At 42.4% G+C, this 21,694-nt stretch overlaps 1 protein-coding gene across 1 annotated transcript in view; it reads right to left on the bottom strand.

The window, feature by feature from the left end:
* LOC129624244 (ATP-binding cassette sub-family C member 4-like) overlaps nt 1–10,597 on the bottom strand; it is a 234,862-nt gene extending 224,265 nt beyond the window's left edge. Inside the window, 3 exon segments of the mRNA XM_055541905.1 lie at nt 3,581–3,701; nt 4,248–4,358; nt 10,014–10,597. Coding sequence (XP_055397880.1) covers nt 3,581–3,701; nt 4,248–4,358; nt 10,014–10,597 — 816 coding nt within the window.
* Nucleotides 10,598–21,694: the final 11,097 nt, after the last annotated feature.

The raw sequence follows: 21,694 nt of genomic DNA, 5'->3' as shown, positions 1-21,694 counted from the left end.
CAGGGTTTCTGCTAAAAGATCAGCTGTTAAATGTATGGGGTTTCCCTTGTACGTTACTTGCTGCTTCTCCCTTGTTGTTTTTAACAGTCTTTATTTGTGTTTAGTCTTTGTTAGTTTGATTAATATGTGCCTTGGCATGTTTCTCCTTGGATTTATCCTGTATGGGACTCTTTGTGCCTCTTGGACTTGACTGTTTCCTTTTCCATGTTTGGGACATTTTCAACTATAATCTCTTCAAAAACATTTTCATACCCTTTCTTTTTCTCTTCTTCTTCTGGGACCCCTATAATTCGAATGTCGGTGGGTTTGATATTGTACCAGAGGTCTCTGAGGCTATCCTCAGTTCTTTTCATTGTTTTTACTTTATTCTGCTCTTCAGAAGTTATTTCCACCATTTTTTCTTCAGCTCACAGATTCATTCTTCTGCTTCAGATATTGATTCCTTCTAGAGTATTTTTAATTTCAGTATTTGTGTTGTTTGTCGCTGTATGTTTATTCTTCAATTCTTCTGGGTGTTTGTTAATTGATTTTTGCAATTTCTCCATTTTGTTTTCAAGGTTTTTGATCGTCTTTACTATCATTATTCTGAATTCTTTTTCAGGTAGCTTACCTATATCCTCTTCATTTATTTGGACTTCTGTTTTTTCTAATTTGTTCCTTCATTTGTGTAGCATTTCTCTGCTTTTTCATTTTTTTTTTTTATCTTATTGTGTTTGAGGTCTCCTTTTCCCAGGCTTCAAGTCTGAATTATTCTTTAATTTTGTTCTGTGTCCTCCTAAGGTTGGTCCAGTGGTTTGTGTAAGCTTCGTATAGGGTGAGATTTGTGCTGAGTTTTTGTTTGTTTGTTTTTCCTCTGATGGGCAAGGATGAGTGATGTGGTATTCTTGTCTGCTGATGATTGTGTTTGTATTTTTCTTTTGTTTGTTGTTTAAATGAGGCATCCTGCATACGGTGCTACTGGTGGTTGGGTGATGCTGGGTCTTGTGTTCAAGTGATTTCCTTTGTGTGAGTTCTCACTATTTGATACTCCCTAGTGTTAGTTTTCTGGTAGACTAGGGTCATGGAGCCAGTGCACCCACTCCAAAGGCTCAGGGCTTGGTCTCGAGTTTTGTGTGGGTCTATATATTCTTTCCCATTGGTCAGGTACTCCTGTCCACTCTCAGCCGGTGTTCTGCATGCACTTCTGTGTCTTTCTGATGTATTCCTGAAGGTGTATTCCTGATGTATCATGGAGAGAGATGTACTCCAGGTCCACCTACTCCTCCGCTGTCTTCTTATCCGCGACTAGTACTCCTAATACTACAGAAGATGATCCCCCACATTTACCAGGTCCTCAACTTCCCACTTCTCTGCCATGACTGCCCAACAACCAACCTCCTGAAAGAGGGACCAGGCTCTACCAGTTGCACCTTCCTAGATCCCCAGCAGGCAGAATTACTGGGGCTGGACAACTTTGAAATCAACACTCCACCCTGCCCTCACAAAGCACTGCAGTATCTCAGTGGTCAATGCCCTCTCAAAGGTGGCACTCCACTCCACAAACCTGTCCCCACTCGCTGACACAATGGTCAACCCACCTTTGTCATCAAGGACTCCATCTCCCAGGACCACTCAGTTACTTGTGAGCTGACAGATTCTCTGGTCTCTCCAATTGTGTGGGGCAGACTTCACCTACTCTGCTGCCTGCTGCCCACAGTGGCCTTTGGTACAACACAACCTTTAAACAAGAGCCACACCACCCAACTCTAAACCACCTAGCCCACCCACTTTATCCCCAACACAATGGACTTATGACAACTCACCACCTTCTCCACCCCTTTCACAGCACCTGCATCTTCCATCCCTTCTGCTCTCACACATTCACAGGCCACCCATGTCCCTATGGCAGCACTAAGGGACCACTGAGAGCATGAGTCACCCAAGTGGATCTACAGCAGACATTGAGTAGGCTCAGCAAGAATAGATGGGCTGATGGCACTGTGTCCCCAGGTTGGAACTGTCTCTCTGGGGGATCTTGACCCTGGATCTTCACTGACCTCACCGCTTTCTGTCTCTGGTTTCCTACTGAACATCCCCTTCTATACCCTCTGCCAATTCCAGGCTACCAGGATCCCCCTTCAAGCAGGAAACCACCCCACATCCAGGGACAGAAACCGACATGGATGGTGCATGGAGTGTCTGCAATTCAATGATGAAGCTGGAGCTCCTCATCAGAGGGAGCTCTGGCCTGAGTGATCCAGCCTACAGGGAAGGAGGCAGCACAGGGAACAGTGTACTCTTGGAGCTCTGGTAGCTCCAGGCCAAACGCAGGGCCATGGGTTTGAGAGGGTAACAGGCAAGAAGGCCAGGGGTCTCCAAATGGAGGAAATAGCCTGCAAGTGTCAGACATTTTTATCTCTCTTAAGCGGCAGGAGGAAACAAACTAACAATATTTTTTTCCTTCTCTATACAAATTTAAAGAGAGGTTTCTCTTAAAATACTGTGTTGCCATAATGACACCTGGTTTCACCTGAAGTTAGCTATTCTTGAGCCTAGAGATAACCAATGCCTTTTTCTTATGGAAATGTTTGTCTTAAGCTATGCTAATGTACCACGCCTTTACCCCAAACTCTGTCTCCAAGTCGGTTCGCCTCTTGGCCCAAAACCTACTTGACAAACCAGTATGTTATACTCAGATATTGTTCCCCTAATCTATGTAAATGAAACTATTTGTATGGTCGTCTGCCCTTCTTTAAGATTCAAGTTAATTATTTTATGGCCCAAGATAAACCATTTGGTGCCATTCTAAATTTTAAGACATTCCTTTCTTTCATTAACAGACTGCTAGTGACTATATAACATCCAGCTAAAGACTAGCAAGGGGGTGCTCTTTCTGCCCCCTTCTGATGCCTATGTCAGAAGCTTTCTCTATCTCCTTTATACTTTAATAAAAAACTTTATTACACAAAAGCTCTGAGCAATCAAGCCTTGTCTCTGGCCCCGGATTGAATTCTTCTCCTCCGGGAGCCAAGAATCCTGGTGTATTCGCGTGATTCAACAACAACCTTTCAGGTTCGGTGTCACAGGAAGGGGAGAGGTGATGATCCCTTCTTAGTAAAGCATTTATCAGATGTGAATTGGGCAATTTAGCAATTACTTGCTGAGCATCTGTAACATGTCTTAGGTTATCTGGGCTCTGGTCCAAATTTACGTCCTCAAAACCACATTTCTTGAGTTTGTAGTATATTCTTTTGGTCAAGGATCACTTTCAGCATTTATGTTATTTACTGAGCATCAATAATATCCTAATATGGTATAAAATGTCTTTTCCACCATACTAGGTATACAGTCTAAAATATCTTTTCCTTCTACAACACTATGTTTTAACCTGTTAAAAGGAAAATAGTTAATCCCCAGAGGTCCAGTCCTTTAAGCATCTGTCTATTCTACAGATAAACACAACTGCTGGGCTACATCATGATTTCTAGACATTTTATCCTCTAATCTTAAAATACTGGCCTCTCTCCCCACAGGTCCCGTCCATCTCAGTACTGACCTACACATAGTAAAAAAGCAATGCAGAATATATAAAAGCTTTTACCTCAAGAAGTATAAAAATTCCCCAAACTAAATAGGATTTCCAGTAACACTTTAAGATTGCTTTCATTAAAGAAGTCTCCCGCACATCTTTCTCAGCTCTCAAAACTTCTTGATCCTAGTACCTGTGATGAGAAACAAAGTACTGTAAAGAACAATGTGTCCACCAGACAAAACAGGGAGGTCACAGACTGGAGGGAAAGCCTTTACTACAGGGCACTCTGTGGATACCCCATAAATTCTGGATAATTGCTCACTGGATGCCTGAAAGATGAGCGGCGCAGACCCTGAAGCGCCAGGAAAACAGGCCTTGAGGGAAAAGTCTCAGTCTCAGGAAACAAGTTCCTGCCAAGCCTTTTCTGGATTCACAGGGTCATGAGCAGCTCAAGAGAGCAGACACCCTCCTCCAGGGACCCCACCTCGAAGGACAGAGTTTGGCCTCCAGGGTCTTGGCTGCAGGTTCTCTCCACTTCCACAAATGCACAGAGAATATAGGCTCCCCAGCTTCAAATTGTGTTAAGCCCAGGGTCAGCCTGAGGTGGGTGAGTGTGCCATGTCAGGGGAAGGAGGCTCAGGAGAACCCAGAGTAAGGCAAAGCTCCCCACAACACAACTTTAACCACACATGGAAATTCTCAGTCTTTTCCCCTTCTCCCTGCTGCCTGTGCTCACCCTTGTAGTTCTTCTCCAAGGTGCTGGGAACGATCTTCCGGAAGCATGGAGTACATGTCATCTTCTTCTAATCTTAATTTGTAACCAATTTTAAACAAGGGGTTTAGCCAACTGTTAAAAATTAAGAGAAATGGAGAGTCACAGATATACAAATCACACACATGTAATTCAGTTCTAACTCTTGAACTTTATAAAAAAAAAAGAAGAAGAAAGAGAGAAATGGAGAGAAAGAATCAATATAGTGAAAATGAGTATACTACCCAAAGCAATCCACAGATTCAGCACAATCCCTATTAAACTACCAATGGTGTTTTTCACAGAACTAGGACAAATAATTTCAGAATATGTATGGAAACACAAAAGACCTCAAATAGCCAAATCAATCTTGAGAAAGAAGAATGGAACTGGAGGAATCAGCCTGCCTGACTTCATACTACACTACAAAGCTACAGTCATCAAGACAGTATGATACTGGCACAAAGACAGAAATAGAGATCAATGGAACAAAATAGAAAGCCCAGAGATAAATCCATGCATCTATGGACACTTTATCTTTGATAAATGAGGCAAAAATATACAATAGAGAAAAGACAGTCTCTTCAACAAGTGGTGCTAGGAAAACTGGTAAACCACATGTATAAGAATGAAACCAGAACACTATGGAACACCATACACAAAAATAAACTCAAAATGAATTAAAGACCTAAATGCAAGACCAGAAAGTATAAAATTCTTAGAGAAAAACATAGACAGACTCCCTTCAACATAAATTATAGCAATATCATCTATGACCCACCTCCCAGAGTAACAACAACAAACAAAAAGGACCTAATTAAACTTTAAAAATTTTGCACAACAAAGTAAACTATAAGCAAGGTGAAATGACAGCCTTCAGAATGGGAGACTATAACAGCAAACAAAACAACTGACAAAGAATTAATCTTCACTGTATACAAGCAGCTCATGCAGCTCAATATCAGAAAAACTAACAACCCAATCAAAAAGTGAGCAAAAGACCTAAACAGACTTTTCTCCAAAGAAGACATACAGATGGTTAATAAACACATGAAAAGATGCTCTACATTACTCACTGTTAGAAAAAGACAAATCAAAACCACAATGAGGTATCATCTCACACTGGTCAGAATGGCTATCATCAAAAAATTCTACAAACAATAAATGCTGGAGAGGGTGTGGAGAAAAGGGAACCTTCTTACACTGTTGGTGGGAATGCAAACTGGTACAGCCACTATTTTTGGAGAACAGTGTGGAGATTCCTTTAAAAACTAGAAATAGAGCTGCCATTTTGAGTGAGTTAAATTGAGTGAAGTCTCTCAGTTGTGTGCGACTCTTTGTGACCTCGTGGACTGTAGGCCACCAGGCTCCTCTGTCCACGGGATTCTCCAGGCAAGAATACTCAAGTGGGTTGCCATTTCCTTCTCCAGGGGATCTTCCCGAGCCAGGGATCGAACCCAGGTCTCCCACATTGTAGGCAGACACGTTAAACTCTGAGCCACCAGGGAAGCCCAGCAAACTGCCATATGACCCAGCAAATCCCACTGTTGGGCATACACTGCAAGGAAACTAGAATTGAAAGAGACACATGTACCCAAATGTTCATTGCAACACTGTTTACAATAGCTAGGACATGGAAGCAACCTAGATCTCCATCAGCAGATGAACGGATAAGGAAGTTATGGTACATTTATACAGTGGACTATTACTCAGCTATAAAAAGGAACACATTTAAGTCAGTTCTAATGAGGTAGATGAACCTGGAGCCTATTATACAGAGTGAAGTAAGTCAGAAACAGAAAGCCAAATCCTGTGTATTAATACATATATATGGAATTTAGAAAGATGGTACCAATGATCCTACGTGCTGGGCAGCAAAGGAGACACAGATGTAAAGAACAGACTTTTGGACTCAGAGGGAAAAGGCAAGGGTGGGATGCCTTGAGAGAATAGCATTGAAACATGTATACTATCATATGTAAAACACATGGCCAGTGCAAATTCGATATATGAAACAGGGCACCCAAAGCCAGTGCTCTGGGACAACCCAGAGGGATAGGGTGGGGAAAAAAAGTGGGAGGTGGGTTCAGGATGAGGGGGACACACGTATACCTGTGGCCAATTCATGTTTATATATGGCAAACACCATTATAATATTGTAAAGTAATTCTCCTAAAATAAATTAATTTAAAAATAATTAGATATGTGTTTACACACACACACACACACACATATGTATACACCCTAATTCTATACAATGAGAGGCCCTGGAGTAATGACATACTGGTAGCAAAGAGCATTCCAGTCCTTAGATCTTGGGGTTCTGTTTTTTTTTTAACATACACAATTACATTTCCTTTCTTGTGGTGAGAATTTTTAAGGTCTAATCTCTTAGCAGCTTTCAAATATGCATAGAGTATTACCAACTATAGTCACCACACCAGACATTACATCTCCATAGCTTATTTATTTTATAACTGGAAGTCTGCGCCTTTTAGGCCCCTTCACCCAGATCTTAACTTTCTAATACCCTTCTTCTCTAAAAGGAGCAAAGGCTCCTTGAAGAAATAGCTGGTTCCAAGGTTGGGGCAGTTTATGTAAGCACCTGATAATTAGCTTTTTTGATTATAATATAAATGCCAGACATTAACCTTTGGAGACATCCTTGTTGAAGACAGCTACCTCCAATGAACACGTGCCAGCTACACAACTAGATAAAGAGCCAGGCCACCCCAACCATGAAATTCCCACTTGGAAAAAGCTCTGGTTGACCTGATAACAGACTATCTTGTTGACTGCTTGGTTCTCCCTTCTCACACTTTATTTCCCACTCTTGTGTTTTAAATTCACCAATAAAGAGTGAACCTTCAAAATCCTAGTCACCCCACCCTCAACCCCCAAAAGGCAGAATCTCAAGTCCAGACTTACTCACGTGCCCTCTCTCTATTCAGAACCTGGCTGTGTCACCCCAGGTGTGTCTGATACCCTCCACAACACGTGAATGAGTGATACACCTCATCATTTCAAAGTCCCCTGATGGTTGTTGCTGACATGTGTCTCACAATCATAAGAACCACACGAGCCAGTTAAGCCACACAATGGCTCCAAAAGGAGAATTTCTGTGGGGGCTGCTCATAACTAGTATGAGCCCTGGTAAGCAGAGCCCCAGGCACTCCCAGCAAAAGCCTCTCTGTCTACAGCCTAAGACCTACAGGCAGAGAAAGTCCAAGAGGGAACAACTTGCACCATAAAATAAGGAAGCCCCGAAATAATCATGAGGTTGTATAGAAAGCACAGTGAAGCCAGCTTGAATGACTTTTGCTAGACAAATCTGGGATACATTGAGAATCAAAACAAATAAATGGCAATGAATAAAAACAAATTAAATAAAGAAAGGATCTCTGAATCCATGTTGTTACATTAACAGGAAAGAAAGGAATGCTCTTGCAAACAGAGGCAAACAAACACAAAAGGAGTGATGGAGTCAGAAAATTATCAATGGAAGTTAAAACCAGTGGGTGAAAGTTTGATGTGGAAGACGGTATCTATATAATCTCAAATTCTCTCTCTGCAAATTACTTATTATAAAGGGAAAAAAGCAGTTAACTATACACAGGATACCCCTCAAACCCTGTTCAAATCAATTAGGCATTATTTAAATGATAATAAAATGTAGAGATAGCCCAACGATTAATACCATTTTCCTGACCTTGCCAGGGTAAGGAAATTTTCAAGGTCAGACAATAATAACCAGTGAAAGCAGAGATCACACTTCTTTTATTCCATTATTCCAAGGAGAGTATGTGAACAGAGGTTATGTTCAAGAATTATTTATTGAATGTATGAATGTCCATGAATCATTAAAGAAGCCATAAGAAAAGCTGAGCTTCAGCTTTTACAAACTCTGGTAGGTTGGCACCTCAAAAGAACCCCAATCCAGGAGACAGAAGACTGGATCCTAATCCCAACAGTAGCATTGAGGACCCAGGCCTTAACTGGGCTCCCCCCTCTACTCCAGGTCATCATCTCAGTGACCCTTAATATGTCTTCAGTTCGGTTCAGTTGCTCAGTCGTGTCCGACTCTTTGTGACCCTATGAACCACAGCACGCCAGGCCTCCCTGTCCATCACCAACACCCGGAGTCTACTCAAACTCACATCCATCAAGTTGGTGATGCCATCCAGTCACCTCACCCTCTGTCGTCCCCTTCTCCTCCTGCCCCCAATCCTCCCAGCATCAGGGTCTTTTCCAATGAGTCAACTTTTCGCATGAGGTAGCCAAAGTATTGGAGTTTCAGCTTCAGCATCAGTCCTTAAAATGAACACCCAGGACTGATCTCCTTTATGATGGACTGGTTGGATCTTCTTGCAGTCCCAAGGGGCTCTCAAGAATCTTCTCCAACACCATAGTTCAAAAGCATTAATTCTTCAGCGCTCAGCTTTCTTCACAGTCCAACTCTCGCATCCATACCTGACCACTGGAAAAACCATAGCTTTGACTAGATGGACCTTTGTTGGCAAAGTAATGTCTCCGCTTTTGAATATGCTATCTAGGTTGGTCATAACTTTCCTTCCAAGGAATAAGCGTCCTTTAATTTCATGGCTGCAATCACCATCTGCAGTGATTTTGGAGCCCCCAAAAATAAAGGTCTCAGCTATTAGATGAAGACTTCAGTTAAGAGCTTCAGCTCTCTGCAGCATTTTTCATTGGTGTTTCCTCACAGCTCAGGGAACCTTCAGTGGTTTCAGGACCAAATGACTCCTGGGCAGGACCACCTGCATCAAGACCATGCACTGCTTCTCTGAAGGCTAAAGATCTGCATAAGACCCCACAGGTTTCAGGGACCACATCCCCAGGGTTTGGTCCTCAAATGTGGAAGTGGAGATATTCACAATAGAGAAAGGGGCTGTTCAAATACATACTCCAGTCCTGGCTTTTGTCCCAGGCAAAAGCAAAACGTGTTCAAGAATAGTATCCCCATTCATTATATTAAAAACAAATGTTTTTACACACATGAAACTTGTCACAAATAGATACCAGGAAATGCAGTGAGAGATGTACAGGGAGAGAGGGAGGGAGAAAGAGAGACATTGTCATAGGCACAGTGATGAGGGAGCCTGGTGCAGGCGAAACTCAGCTGTCGCCTAAGGAATATGGGGGAAATGGGGACGTTCTTGGACGATGATAACACTGCAGGGCACTAATTGGATAAAGGAAGCTGTTCATAAACTGCTTGCTTAGGGGAAAAATAAGGATGGCGCTTTAGTTCAGAACTGCGAATTCCTGAGCAGTACTGGGGAAGCCGGCTAAGGATGGAGTGTGGGTGTATGGTATTGGGTGTGTGTGGGCGGGGCTGGGGGTGGAGGGGGTGGGCCAGTCCTTCTCCCGCTTGACGGGAGACTCCCCTTGGGCAACCTGGGTTCTCAGCTTTCCTGCCTCTTGCTTCACTCGCCGCCCCTCCTACTTCACCCGCTTCCCCGTTCTACTAGGGCCTAAGGAGTTTGCTGGTGGGGCAGCGAGCTACAAGTCAGGGAGCCCCACCACAAGTTCCCTCTCCCGGGCTCTGTTCCCCTCGCCAGATGCCAGGGACCACGTGGCCCCACGGGTTACAAGCAGCCAGATGCCCAGGGCACCAGCGGAAAGCGTTCCCTCGCCCTAACCACCCCCCTCCTCTGTCCCCAAAAGCGCAGAGGCGGCGTCAAGCACCCGCCCCACGACGGCGGAGGTGTCACAGCCCAGGCGGGCTCTCACCAGAAGAACAGGCGCGAGCAGAAGTTCGCGTCCTGTAGCGGGTTGGGCTTCAGCATCTTGCCGGCGGGGGGCGGCCGCGGGCAGGAGTCGCGCTTTCTAGTGATGGAGCTGCTCCTGGAGGCGCGGGGGGGGGGGGGGGGGGGGAAGGCCGGAGGCTCAGACACAGCGCAGTCCTCTCTTAGGGAGACAGAACCACCTGCTTCAAGGAGTGGAGCATCGGGGGAGCCGCCCGCTCCGCGCCTTTGCCTCTTGGGCCTGGAGTCGGGAGCGGTGGGGGCAGCAGGACCAAGGGACAGCCAGGCGGACTCTGCCAGGGGAGACGCAGGTGTGAGGCGAGGCTGCAGGCGCGCTTGATGGAGCCACTTACGGAAACTGCAGCATCCAAGGCACCGGACAGAGGCGCCTACGTTTAGGCATCGGGCTGCAAATTCTACCAAAGGGCGTGCTCTGAGCCCAGGCCCCCATCCAGAAGACGGAGAGGGAGGGGCAGGCTGCATCAGAAACGCTCCCTCATCTGTGGTGAAGACCAGGAGAAAGCTGGCACAAGGAGATAGCAACCCTTGATCAGGGCACTCTGCCCTCATCAAGACCAAATAAGGATGCTACAGGAGGGTGTCCAACTGTTATGGAGCAGGACCCTGTGGGACTTTCCTGGGCTAGATCCCACCCCACCCCATGCCCTCTGCCTGCCTATTGTTTGTGCATGAGGTGCTCAGTCACTCAGTCCTGTCCGACTCTTTGCGACCACATGGACTGTAGCCCACCAGCCTCCTCTGTCCATGGGATTATCTAGGCAAGAATACTGGAGTGGGTTGCCATTTCCCCCTCCAGGGGATCTTCCTGAACCATGGATCTAGCCTGCATCCTGCTTCTCTTTGCATTGGCAGGTGGATCCTTTACCACTGGGAAGCCCCTCTTGCTTGTAGAAAAGCTTTAATCTCCCAGGCCTCCTCTGAGCCACAGAAGGCTGGCTCAAGAATTAGTGATGGAAAGAATGTGAATATGTAGTAACAACAACAACAAAATATTAAACAATAGCTCAGCCGTATAGTAATCACAAAATCTTTAGTCCTTCCCTGAGGGATTTAGATCATATAGATGACAGTGTCTGAAGCATATTCCTGAGTTGTTCTGCAGATACTAAAAGCTTCACCAGATGGAAGAAGTTAACTGCATGATGACCACAAGCAGGGAGCCTCCACACCAGCTGGAGCTTGAGGACTGAAGATGTTAAACCCCATGACATGACCCTGTTACCTCATCATCAACAAATCAGAGAATAATACTGGAGGTGATCACCTATACTGCACTTTCTCCCTCACCTTCCCTTTAAAAACTCTCCCCTGAAATTCATCAGGGAGTTTGGATTTTTTGAGCATGAACTCCTTGCCTGACTCTTGCAATAAACCTTTCTTTGCTCCAAACTCCAACAGTTTTTTTGACCTCAGACAACAACAGAGTTTAGCACAGGTTATGTTTGTAGAGCTGCAAGACCTAATGAAACGTAACAGAAAATTAGAGGAACTCAGATGATTTTGGAAGATGAATGCATGGTGTTAATGGGGGCAGCTTTCTGGCATCTTACATGCTGCATTGTGCAGGGAACCTCTGTGAGCTTGTTGCTGTCCTCTTATACTGGGAAATGGAAATCTGAGGAGAGAGAGGCTGTCTCGTGATTTCTTTAATCATGATCTCAGGGCCTAGACAAGTTAAGAGTGGCATATGTTACAGAACACAGGTCATGCATATTTCTAGGGAACTGCCCTTACTTTTAACTTTAACAACACCTTATTCAGCAACGTATTATCCCTATTTTATGGATAAGAAAGATGAGGCTCAAGGACAGCACTTATCCACAGTCTTCAAAGACGTATTAAATGATGACTCCTGATTTGGACTCGAGCCCAAGGCCAGCATGACAGTTTCACTGGTGGATGGACAGTGTGCATCAAAACTGCCTAGAATGTGTTATTTGAATGAACAAATGACTGCAGGACTGAATAAACAAAACGTTGGGCTCCCACCCATAAGTATGTAGCTATTTGTGTGGCCATCTTACCAGCTCAGCAGTTTTCTTCCCTTCCACCCTAAATGAAGAAAGATCAAAATTTGTGGAGCTTATCACAAGATCATGTTGCTATTCTTTGATAATTTCCCTTTTTAATAATGACTTTTGGCTTCAATTACAAGATACAAGTAATTTCCGGAGAACTGATATACAGAAATGTGGCTCCAGTTGACAATTATGTACTGTGAAATTTCAGTTTTCTATGAGAAGAGATCTTGGAAGTTCTCAACATTAAAAACAAAAAAAGGAAAATGGTTAAGGTGTGAATTGACTGCTATGTTGATTGCCTTGGCTGTGGTGAGTATTTTCTATAGTCCATGAGGTCGCAAAGAGTCGGACGTGACTTAGCTACTGAGCATATATGTGTATCAAGTCATTAGGTTGTATCTTCAATATTTACATTTTTGTCATTTATACCTCAATAAAGCTGGAGGGAAAATGATTTTAAGGAAAGCCTTAATGTGCATTCAAATATTTTTATAAGTCAACTTGTAAGAATGACAGAATGTTGATCATGTTCTATCAATGCACATTGTGAGGATTTATTATACTATTTTTTTGATATTCCATGAATGTTTAAAATTTTCTGTTGCAAAAAAAAATGAAAAAAGAGCTGAAATTTGTAACAATTACCTACTTTCTGGTGTTAGCTCTTTCTGAGAGAATGCAATCTACAGTTTACATAACCTAACTTCACCTGATTTACAGTCTTCTTAAATCTCTTGCTGAAGTTGGAAGCCTAGTGACTTCCCTTATCAGGCTTCGCCAGACTATTCTCTCCAGTCCCCACAACTATTTCAGAATCATAATTAGCATCTCCAAACTGTCAAATACACTCAGTCCCTTCAGCTTCTAGCTGTCTTTTTTGCTTTTAACTAAGATCTTTTGAAGCTTCTCAGCATTCTTTTCTGAATGTTAATATGATACTTAGAAGAGACGTTAAAATCCAGCATTGAACTGTACAGGGAAGACTCAACATGAAGCCAGGGGACCAGAGTTTTAGATGTTTCACTTATTACTTAACCTTTCTGACCTAGCCCATCTAAGGTCTAAAATGGGAAATTGCCACTCTTTGTACTCCCTGTAGGTTTATTGTTAGTCTCATAATGTGTAAATGCACTTTTAAAAACTTAAAGCAACATACAAACAAAAAGGTTTCCATTCACTGGAATGGAAATTCCATCCATTCCATTCATGTTCTACATGACCACAAAGCCATGCATGGAGCTTACAAACAGAGAAGATGTATTAAGGTCTATATCTGCATGTGTTTACTCATCTTAAATGTTCAGTACTATAACTAAAGGCAATAATAACAAGTGTTGGAAAGGATGTAGGGAAATTGGAACTCTCATACATTGTTAATGGGAATGTAATGGGGTACAGCCACAAAATTACCACATAATCCAGCAATTCTAGTCCTAGGCAGATAAATGAAGCCCATGTACACATGAAAACTTACATATGAATGTCATAGTGGCACTATTCATAAAAGGAAAAAATGAATTGGAGGCAGGGCAATCCAAGGGTACATAAACTGATAAATGGACAAATAAAACATGGTATTATGGGCTATGGAATATTATTTGTCATTTTATAAAATATGATGCATGCTATAATATGGATGAACACTGAATACATTATGCTGAGTTAATGCAGCCAGCCATTGATTCTAGTGGAAATGATGAGACACCATCTAATAAGGGATTCAATCTTGTCGGACTTGATTCATTCCCAGACAAACCTCAGGGACATATGATGAAAATTTATAACTGTGTGAAAACTGATGTTGAAGCTGAAACTCCAATACTTTGGCCACCTCATGCGAAGAGTTGACTCATTGGAAAAGACCCTAACGCTGGGAAGGATTGGGGGCAGGAGGAGAAGGGGACAACAGAGGATGAGATGGCTGGATGGCATCACCGACTCGATGGACATGGGTTTGGGTAGACTCCGGGAGTTGGTGATCGACAGGCAGGCCTGGCGTGCTGTGATTCATGGGGTTGCAAAGAGTTGGACACGACTGAGTGACTGAACTGAACGGATTTATAAATTATTAAATGATCTATGATATCTCTGTCAAATAGCCAAAGCATCAAGCGTTAAATCTGCAGCAGATATAAGAGCAGTACTAAAATGGTTCAGCTGAGACAGTACTGTCTTTCTATCAAGACAATAGGGATTCACAATTTAAATACACTCCAGTGAGTAGCCATAGTCTGAATATGGTTAAAATTTCATTGTCACTCCACCTTCCCATAATATATCCACCTCCGTAACCTCAGGAATGGACATCACATTCAAATCTAGCCAATAATAGTATGCTATGTCTCTGTTCAAAGGGTTTGGCCCAGAGATAAACTGAAGGCCCATGTTAGGCCAGTTGGCTTTCTTCCTTGAGGATATTTTTGTTGCTGTTCTTTTTTGATTTTGTTTTTCCTGGAGTTAGAAAGGGGAAAACTTCACTTTCCTTTCTAGTGAGGGAGTTATAAGGACATGACCCATGATTGCTGGTAGCTATGTGCCCCATCTACATGGAGAGGCCAGAAAGAATAAAAAAAGCTTGCCAGGTGGCACTGGTGTTAAACAAACCACCTGCCAATGCAGGAGACATAAGAGATGCAGGTTCGGTCCCTGAGTTGAGCAGATCCCCTGGAGGAGGGTATGGTAACCCACTCCAGTATTCTTGCCTGGAGAATCCCATGGACAGAGGAGCCTGGCAGGCAACTGTCCATAGGGTTGCAAAGAGTTGGACATGACTGAAGTGACTTAGCATGATCACACATGCCTAAAAGAATAAAGCTGGTACCCAAAGGAAAGTGAACAGCTATTTATTAAACACCTACTGTGTGGCAAGACTGATCCAGAAGCCAGGGACAGGATAAGTTAAAGAGGATGAGTGATGTAAAGGAGAGTCTTGGCGTCAGGCCTCCAGGGCTTCTGAGACTAGCAGGATCCCTCCTTGGACGGTGTGACCTGCTGGGGCAGAAACTGTCATGTTCCAGCTCCTATCCTCTGACATTCCTACAGAATTAAGGCAGCTCACTGTTTTGGGAGCTCTATGCTTGTAGAGCACATTGGGGCCACATGCAAGACAAGCCAAAACCCCTGGATTCAACCCTCAGCCACTGATCAATGGGGAGTTGGTAGATAAATGCCCCAGTGTGTTGCCCATCAGTTGAGGCAATTCTCTCTCCCATGGTGACCCAGCAAGAAGGAATCCAGTAGTCCAAGTGTAACTTGTTTGTTAACACACTCTTTATTGACTTCCTTCCTTCTGTATATCACTTTTCCACTCCCTAAATGTGTTTTCCTGGGATCACTTCCAAAATAAACTACTTCCACTCAAATCCTTGTCTCAGGGTCTGCTAGTGGGGAACCCAAACGAAGACACCTACAAAACAGTCCTTCTAATTACTGAGAAATGTATTCACTCCCTTGCATCCATAGAAGTCCTGCTGCTGCTGCTGCTGCTAAGTTGCTTCAGTCGTGTCCAACTCTGTGCCACCCCATAGGCGGCAGCCCACCAGGCTTGCTCGTCCCTGAGATTCTCCAGGCAAGAACACTGGAGTAGGTTGTCATCTCCTTCTCCAATGCATGAAAGTGAAAAGTGAAAGTGAAGTTGCTCAGTCGTGTCCGACTCTAGCGGCCCCATGGACTGCAGCCTACCAGGCTCCTCCATCCATGGAATTTTCCAGGCAAAAGTACTGGAGTGGGGTGCCATGGCCTTCTCCATAGAAGTCCTAACTGTAATAATACTGTAAACCTTGGGTTGCCCAACACATTTGAGGACTTCAAATGCATCTGGTCGAAACTGAGGTGTGCTATATGTATACAATACACAATAGATGTCAAAGACAGTGTAAAAATATTTTTCTCTCGTTAATGATTTGTCACCTTGATTACATGTTGAAATGATATTATTGTGAACATACTGGTTTAAAAATACCTTATTAATATTCATTTCACCTGTTCCTTTTTACTTTTTAACATGACTATTACAAAAATTTTAAGTTATAGTTCATGTCATATTTCTGTGGCTGCAAGATAAGGCAGTAGCTTTGGATAAGAAGCAAATTAGAAAGGGCAGCTGGCCTTTGGCCCAAAGCTGGGAGTTTGGGTCAGAAAGCTTGAGGTGCCTCCTCTTCAAATGAGCTTGTCTACAAGGGTACATTTAACCCCATGTCGTGTATCCATGCAAAGTTCAGAATTAAACTATATGGTACAACTTGCTTGTATCCTGTGAGAAGTGCCACTCTCAGCCCTGGGATTTCTTTGTAAGGAATGATGCTAAAGCTGAAACTCCAGTACTTTGGCCACCTCATGAGAAGAGTTGACTCATTGGAAAAGACTCTGATGCTGGGAGGGATAGGGGGCAGGAGAGGAAGGAGATGACAGAGGATGAGATGGCTGGATGGCATCACTGACTTGATGGGCATGGGTCTGAGTGAACTCTGGGAGTTGGTGATGGACAAGGAGGCCTGGCATGCTGCAATTCATGGGGTCGCAAAGAGTCAGACATGACTGAGTGACTGAACTGAACTGAACTGAACTGAAACAAAGACCAAATTCTGGGCTAAACGTTTTCTCCCTTTTACCAATGGTGAGTATATGTGTGTCAGTTATCATTTTTCAATGTCCAGTTGACAAGTCTTTACTGTTTAAACAAACAGCCAGACTATTTCTCGTATACATCTGTGTGTCCTATAGGACTGCAACTTTTCCTCGGCTACCATCAAATCACTATTCTTGTTTCAAATTTAGACTTTCATCCAGCAACTGACTATCAAGTATTGCCATACATCTCTGCCTATCAGTCAACTTGTTCAGTTTCCATAGAACAACCGTCTCTGTATTGTGATGGCACTTCTTTGTAGATCTATTTGTATGTTTTATTATAGTTCCCTGAATTGTTCAAAGTAAATGGAAGATGGAAAAAATGGATATGTTAATATTAAAAATAATGTAACTAATGTAAATATAGAGAAATGAAAGGAGGTACCTATTCAGTCTGGTTTGCATGCATATTAGAAGTAATGGTTCATTATATGTTTAACTTTGAAGGAAGAGAAACAAAAATTTTAAATCTGTAAAATACATATAGCAGGTTTATTCATAATTACCAAAACTTGGAAGCAACCAAGATGTCCTTCAATAGGTGAATGGGTAATTAACCTAGTTCATCCAGACTAAGGAGAATTATTCAGCACACACACACACACACACACACACACACACACACACAAAATGTGCTACCAACCCATGAAACAACATGGAAGAATCATAAATGCTCATTACTAAGTGAAAGTAGTCAGTCTGAAAAGGTTACATGCTGTATAATGCTAACTGTATGACAAAAAGGCAAACTATGGAGACAGTGAAATGATCAGTGATTCCCAGAGAGTGGAGATGGGAGTAAGGGATGAATAGGTGGAGCATAGATGATTTTTAGGACAATGGAAATACTCTGTATGATACATGATAATGAAAATGTCATACATTTGTCTAAACGCAAAGAATGCACACCAGGAGTGAATCCTAATGTAAACTATGGACTATGGGTGACTATAATGTGTCAGTCTAGATTCATTAATTGTAGCAAAGGAAGGGATGTTGGTCGTAGGGAGGCTCTGGAGTGTGAGGGCAGGGGGTATATGTGACACCTCTGCAATTGCAACCCCCCATAAAAGAAAAAAAGTCAATGAAATACTGATAAGATATTGATGAAAATGATGGAGACCTGGGTTCGATCCCTGGATTGGGAAGATCCCCTGGAGAAGGAAATGGCAACCTACTCTAGTACTCTTTCCCGGAAAATCCCTTGGACAGAGGAGCATGGTAGGCTACTGTCCATGGGGTCACAAAGAGTCGGACATGATAGAGCGACTTTACTTACTTATATATCCAAATGGTGAAATGTTATAATAGAAGAAATATAGAGGTTTTCTTTTAAGTTATAGACCTAATAGTTATAGATTCTATAGTACTAGTATATCCCATTGATATTATAGAGGATTTCATAGGCTTACTCATTATCTGATACAGATACAGCTTTCTTCAACTCAATCAAGAAACTTAGAAGGCCAGACTTGGCCTTTCTGTTGTCATTTTTTTAAAGTAATTTATAAAACACTGCCAGAATTATCATCATAACATTCTTTCCATCCTATTCAAATCACCATCAAGAGAATCCAGTTTTTTTTTTTTTCATTAAAATATTTTTGTGTTTATTAAATGGCTTCCATTTAATTAAGAGAAGCAGAATCTAAGAAATACATTTATAAAATTAACTTGCATTGAACATTTTTCACATTTAATCTCTGTTTTGAACATTCATAGGTATGTTATATGATATTCAGGGTTACAACTGAAGTGCTGTTCCTGAACATAAAGAGCTTCAGGCAATTTTTGTTTGTTTGTTTTCTGAGAAGAGACTTCCCTTCATTCCTTTTAGATGTTCTCCTTTCAACTGCACTCTCAGGGAATCTGCAGGTATAAAAGCAGCAAACTGAATCTAAATGAAATGCATGTTTCCTACCCTCACAGAACTTACAATAGATACTGAGTGTGCAATTCTCATCCTTAGAGTCACACCTTCTCATGAAAGCTTTTATTATAATGTGGACAACAGAAATGAAGTCCATTATGTTTCTATACTAAAACAAAAAATGTTAACTTTTTTGATGGGCATTTTCCTAAAATGCGTTGCTGATGTCCCTCCATTCTTAAGAGTTTGCAGAAAATAATGACAAATATTTTTTGGTATCATTGCCAACATGCAGTGTTGTGTCATGTAGTACAATAGTCTTCTCTTTAGTACAAAAGGTTTCCCTTGTGGCTTAGCTGGTGTAGAATCTGCCTGTAATGCAGGAGACCCGGGTTCAATTTCTGGGTTGGAAAGATCCCCTGGAGAAGGGAAAGACTACCCACTCCATATTCTGGCCTGGAGAATTCCATGGACTTGATAGTCTATGGGGGTAGCAAAGACTCAGACACTACTGAGCGACTTTCACTTTCAATAGTCTTACAGGCTAACAAAACATGGATAGAGGGATTTATGGATTTACTAACACAGATACTGGATGCTTGGGGCTGGTGCACTGGGACGACCCAGAGGGATGGAATGGGGAGGGAGGAGGGAGGAGGGAGGAGGGTTCAGGGTGGGGAACACATGTATACCTGTGGCGGATTCATTTTGATATTTGGCAAAACTAATACAATTATGTAAAGTTTAAAAATAAAATAAAATTAAAAAAAAAAGTTAAACGGAAAAAAAAAATAATAATAGCTATGATTTAACTTTTAAATTTTCATGTCTGTTTTTAAAATATATTTTCTTTTCCTCACATTTCTAATAATATTTTACTTTTACTACTTTTATTTTTTTTTTAACTTGGCAATCACTTTATTTTTTTTATTTTATTTTTGAACTTTACACTATTGTATTGGTTTTGCCAAATATCGAAATGAATCCACCACAGGAATACATGTGTTCCCCCTCCTGAACCCTCCTCCCTCCTCCCTCCCTATACCATCCCTCTGGGTCATCCCAGTGCACCAGCCCCAAGCATCCAGTATCCTGCATAGAACCTGGACTGGCGACTCATTCCATATATGATATTATACGTATTTCAATGCCATTCTCCCAAATCATCCCACCCTCTCCCTCTCCCTCTCCCACAGAGTCCAAAAGACTGTTCTATACATCAGTGTCTCTTTTGCTGTCTCGTATACAGGGTTATTGTTACTGTCTTTCTAAATTCCATATATATGCGTTAGTATACTGTATTGGTGTTTTTCTTTCTGGCTTACTTCATTCTGTATAACAGGTTCCAGTTTCATCCACCTCATTAGAACTGATTCAAATGTATTCTTTTTAATGACTGAGTAATACTCCATTGTGTACTTTTACTACTTTTAAACTTGTTTGTAAAGTAAGATTTAAAAGGCTTTAAAGTAAGCATCTGAGGGTCTCCATTAGGAATAATAATGATGACTTTGGACATATAATTTTGTCAACTTCATTGACAAATGAAGACCTAGATGCCTCTTGGTCTCAGTTGTCTTCTATGAGACTGAAACTGTCCAGAGAATGACAGCTGGAGAAGTGACTGTTATTGGATGCTCTGCTTTGCTAATGGTTTTATAGTGTCCCCAAATGGTTAGTAAATTTCTATTTTCTTTAATATGAAATATTTCAAGATTTCTAAAAATACCAAATTTTATATTTTAGCAGTACATCCCAAGCAGATTACATAAAATACTGATGTTTGCCTACTTATCTAAGAATTTTTGTTAAAGAAATAAGACTTATGGAAATGAAAAAGAGGAAGTCACATCAAGAGTGAGAGAAGTCAGACTGAGCCCTGAAGCCCTCCAAAATTCACAGGTAAACAGTCAGCCAAGGAGACTGAGGTGGGAGAGAATGCACAGTCACAGAAGTGTAGAGAGTGTCTCTAGAAGGAGAAGCTGGAGACCATGCTTCCGAGAGGCAGTTAAGATGAAGATGAAACAGTAATGATTGGATCTGGCAAAGTAGAGGTTTTTGATGACTTAGAAAATGCAGCTTTTTAAAGAGAGAGAGAGAGAAACCTAAATGGTCCAGGACCCCAGGGCAGTCAACAAAGCCAAGGACACACATCCAGTTGTCCCTAATTCCTACATCCCACCTGTAATTCCTACAGAGTTTATTTAAGCAAGAATACCCTCCCAGAGGAAAAGCAGGCACACAGGTGAGGAGCTTCTGTCCTGGGTTTCTTTGGCAACCTGTTTATGCCAAGATTGTTCAGTTATGTCTAACTCTTTGTAACCCCATGGACTGTAGCCTGCCAGGCTCCTTTGTTCATGGGATTCTCCAGGCAAGAATACTGGAGTGGGTAGCCTTTCCCTTCTCCAGGGGATCTTCCCAACCCAGGGATTGAACCCAGGTCTCCTGCATTGCAGGCAGATTCTTTCCAGCTCAGCCACGAGGGAAGCCCAAGAATACTGGAGTACGTAGCCTATCCCTTCTCCAGTGGATCTTCCTGACCCAGGAATTGAACCAGGGTTTCCTGCATTGCAGGTGGATTCTTTACCAGCTGAGCTATCAGGGAAGCCCAACATGAGAGGGTAAGCTAACCCTAAGTCAGTCTGGTAACAGACAGACACCTAGGAGGCCATATGTGGGTGCATGCATGCTCAATTTCCAGTTGTAACTGAGTGACCCCATGGACAGTAGTTGTAACTCTTTGAGACTCCATGGACAGTAATCCATCAGGCTCCTCTGTCCTTGGAATTCTACAGGCAAGAATATTGCAGTGGGTTGCCATTTCCTACTGCAAGAAGGCCATGGAAGGCTAGTTTATGAACATGAGCAATAGTTTTTTCTCCAAACTTCAGCTTGTCAAGCCACTAGGCAGACTCAGAGGAACTCACTACAGGAGGGAAGCTCTGTATAATTGGTTAGTTGAGCTCAGAATAACTTGTGGCATGAAAAGTATAGCCAGTCTGAAAGTGAAGACATGTACCATCTACACAGTGAACACCCCCAACACCAGACCCTCAGGTCCTCCAGAAAAAACCCATTCAGACCAGAGGGATATATCCTGGAGAAGACTGGTAGATAGAATTTACT

Source organism: Bubalus kerabau, chromosome 12 (genome assembly GCF_029407905.1).
Source record: "Bubalus kerabau isolate K-KA32 ecotype Philippines breed swamp buffalo chromosome 12, PCC_UOA_SB_1v2, whole genome shotgun sequence".
In the NCBI taxonomy this organism is placed as follows: domain Eukaryota; kingdom Metazoa; phylum Chordata; class Mammalia; order Artiodactyla; family Bovidae; genus Bubalus; species Bubalus kerabau.
This window is presented reverse-complemented; position numbering and strand designations above follow the sequence as displayed.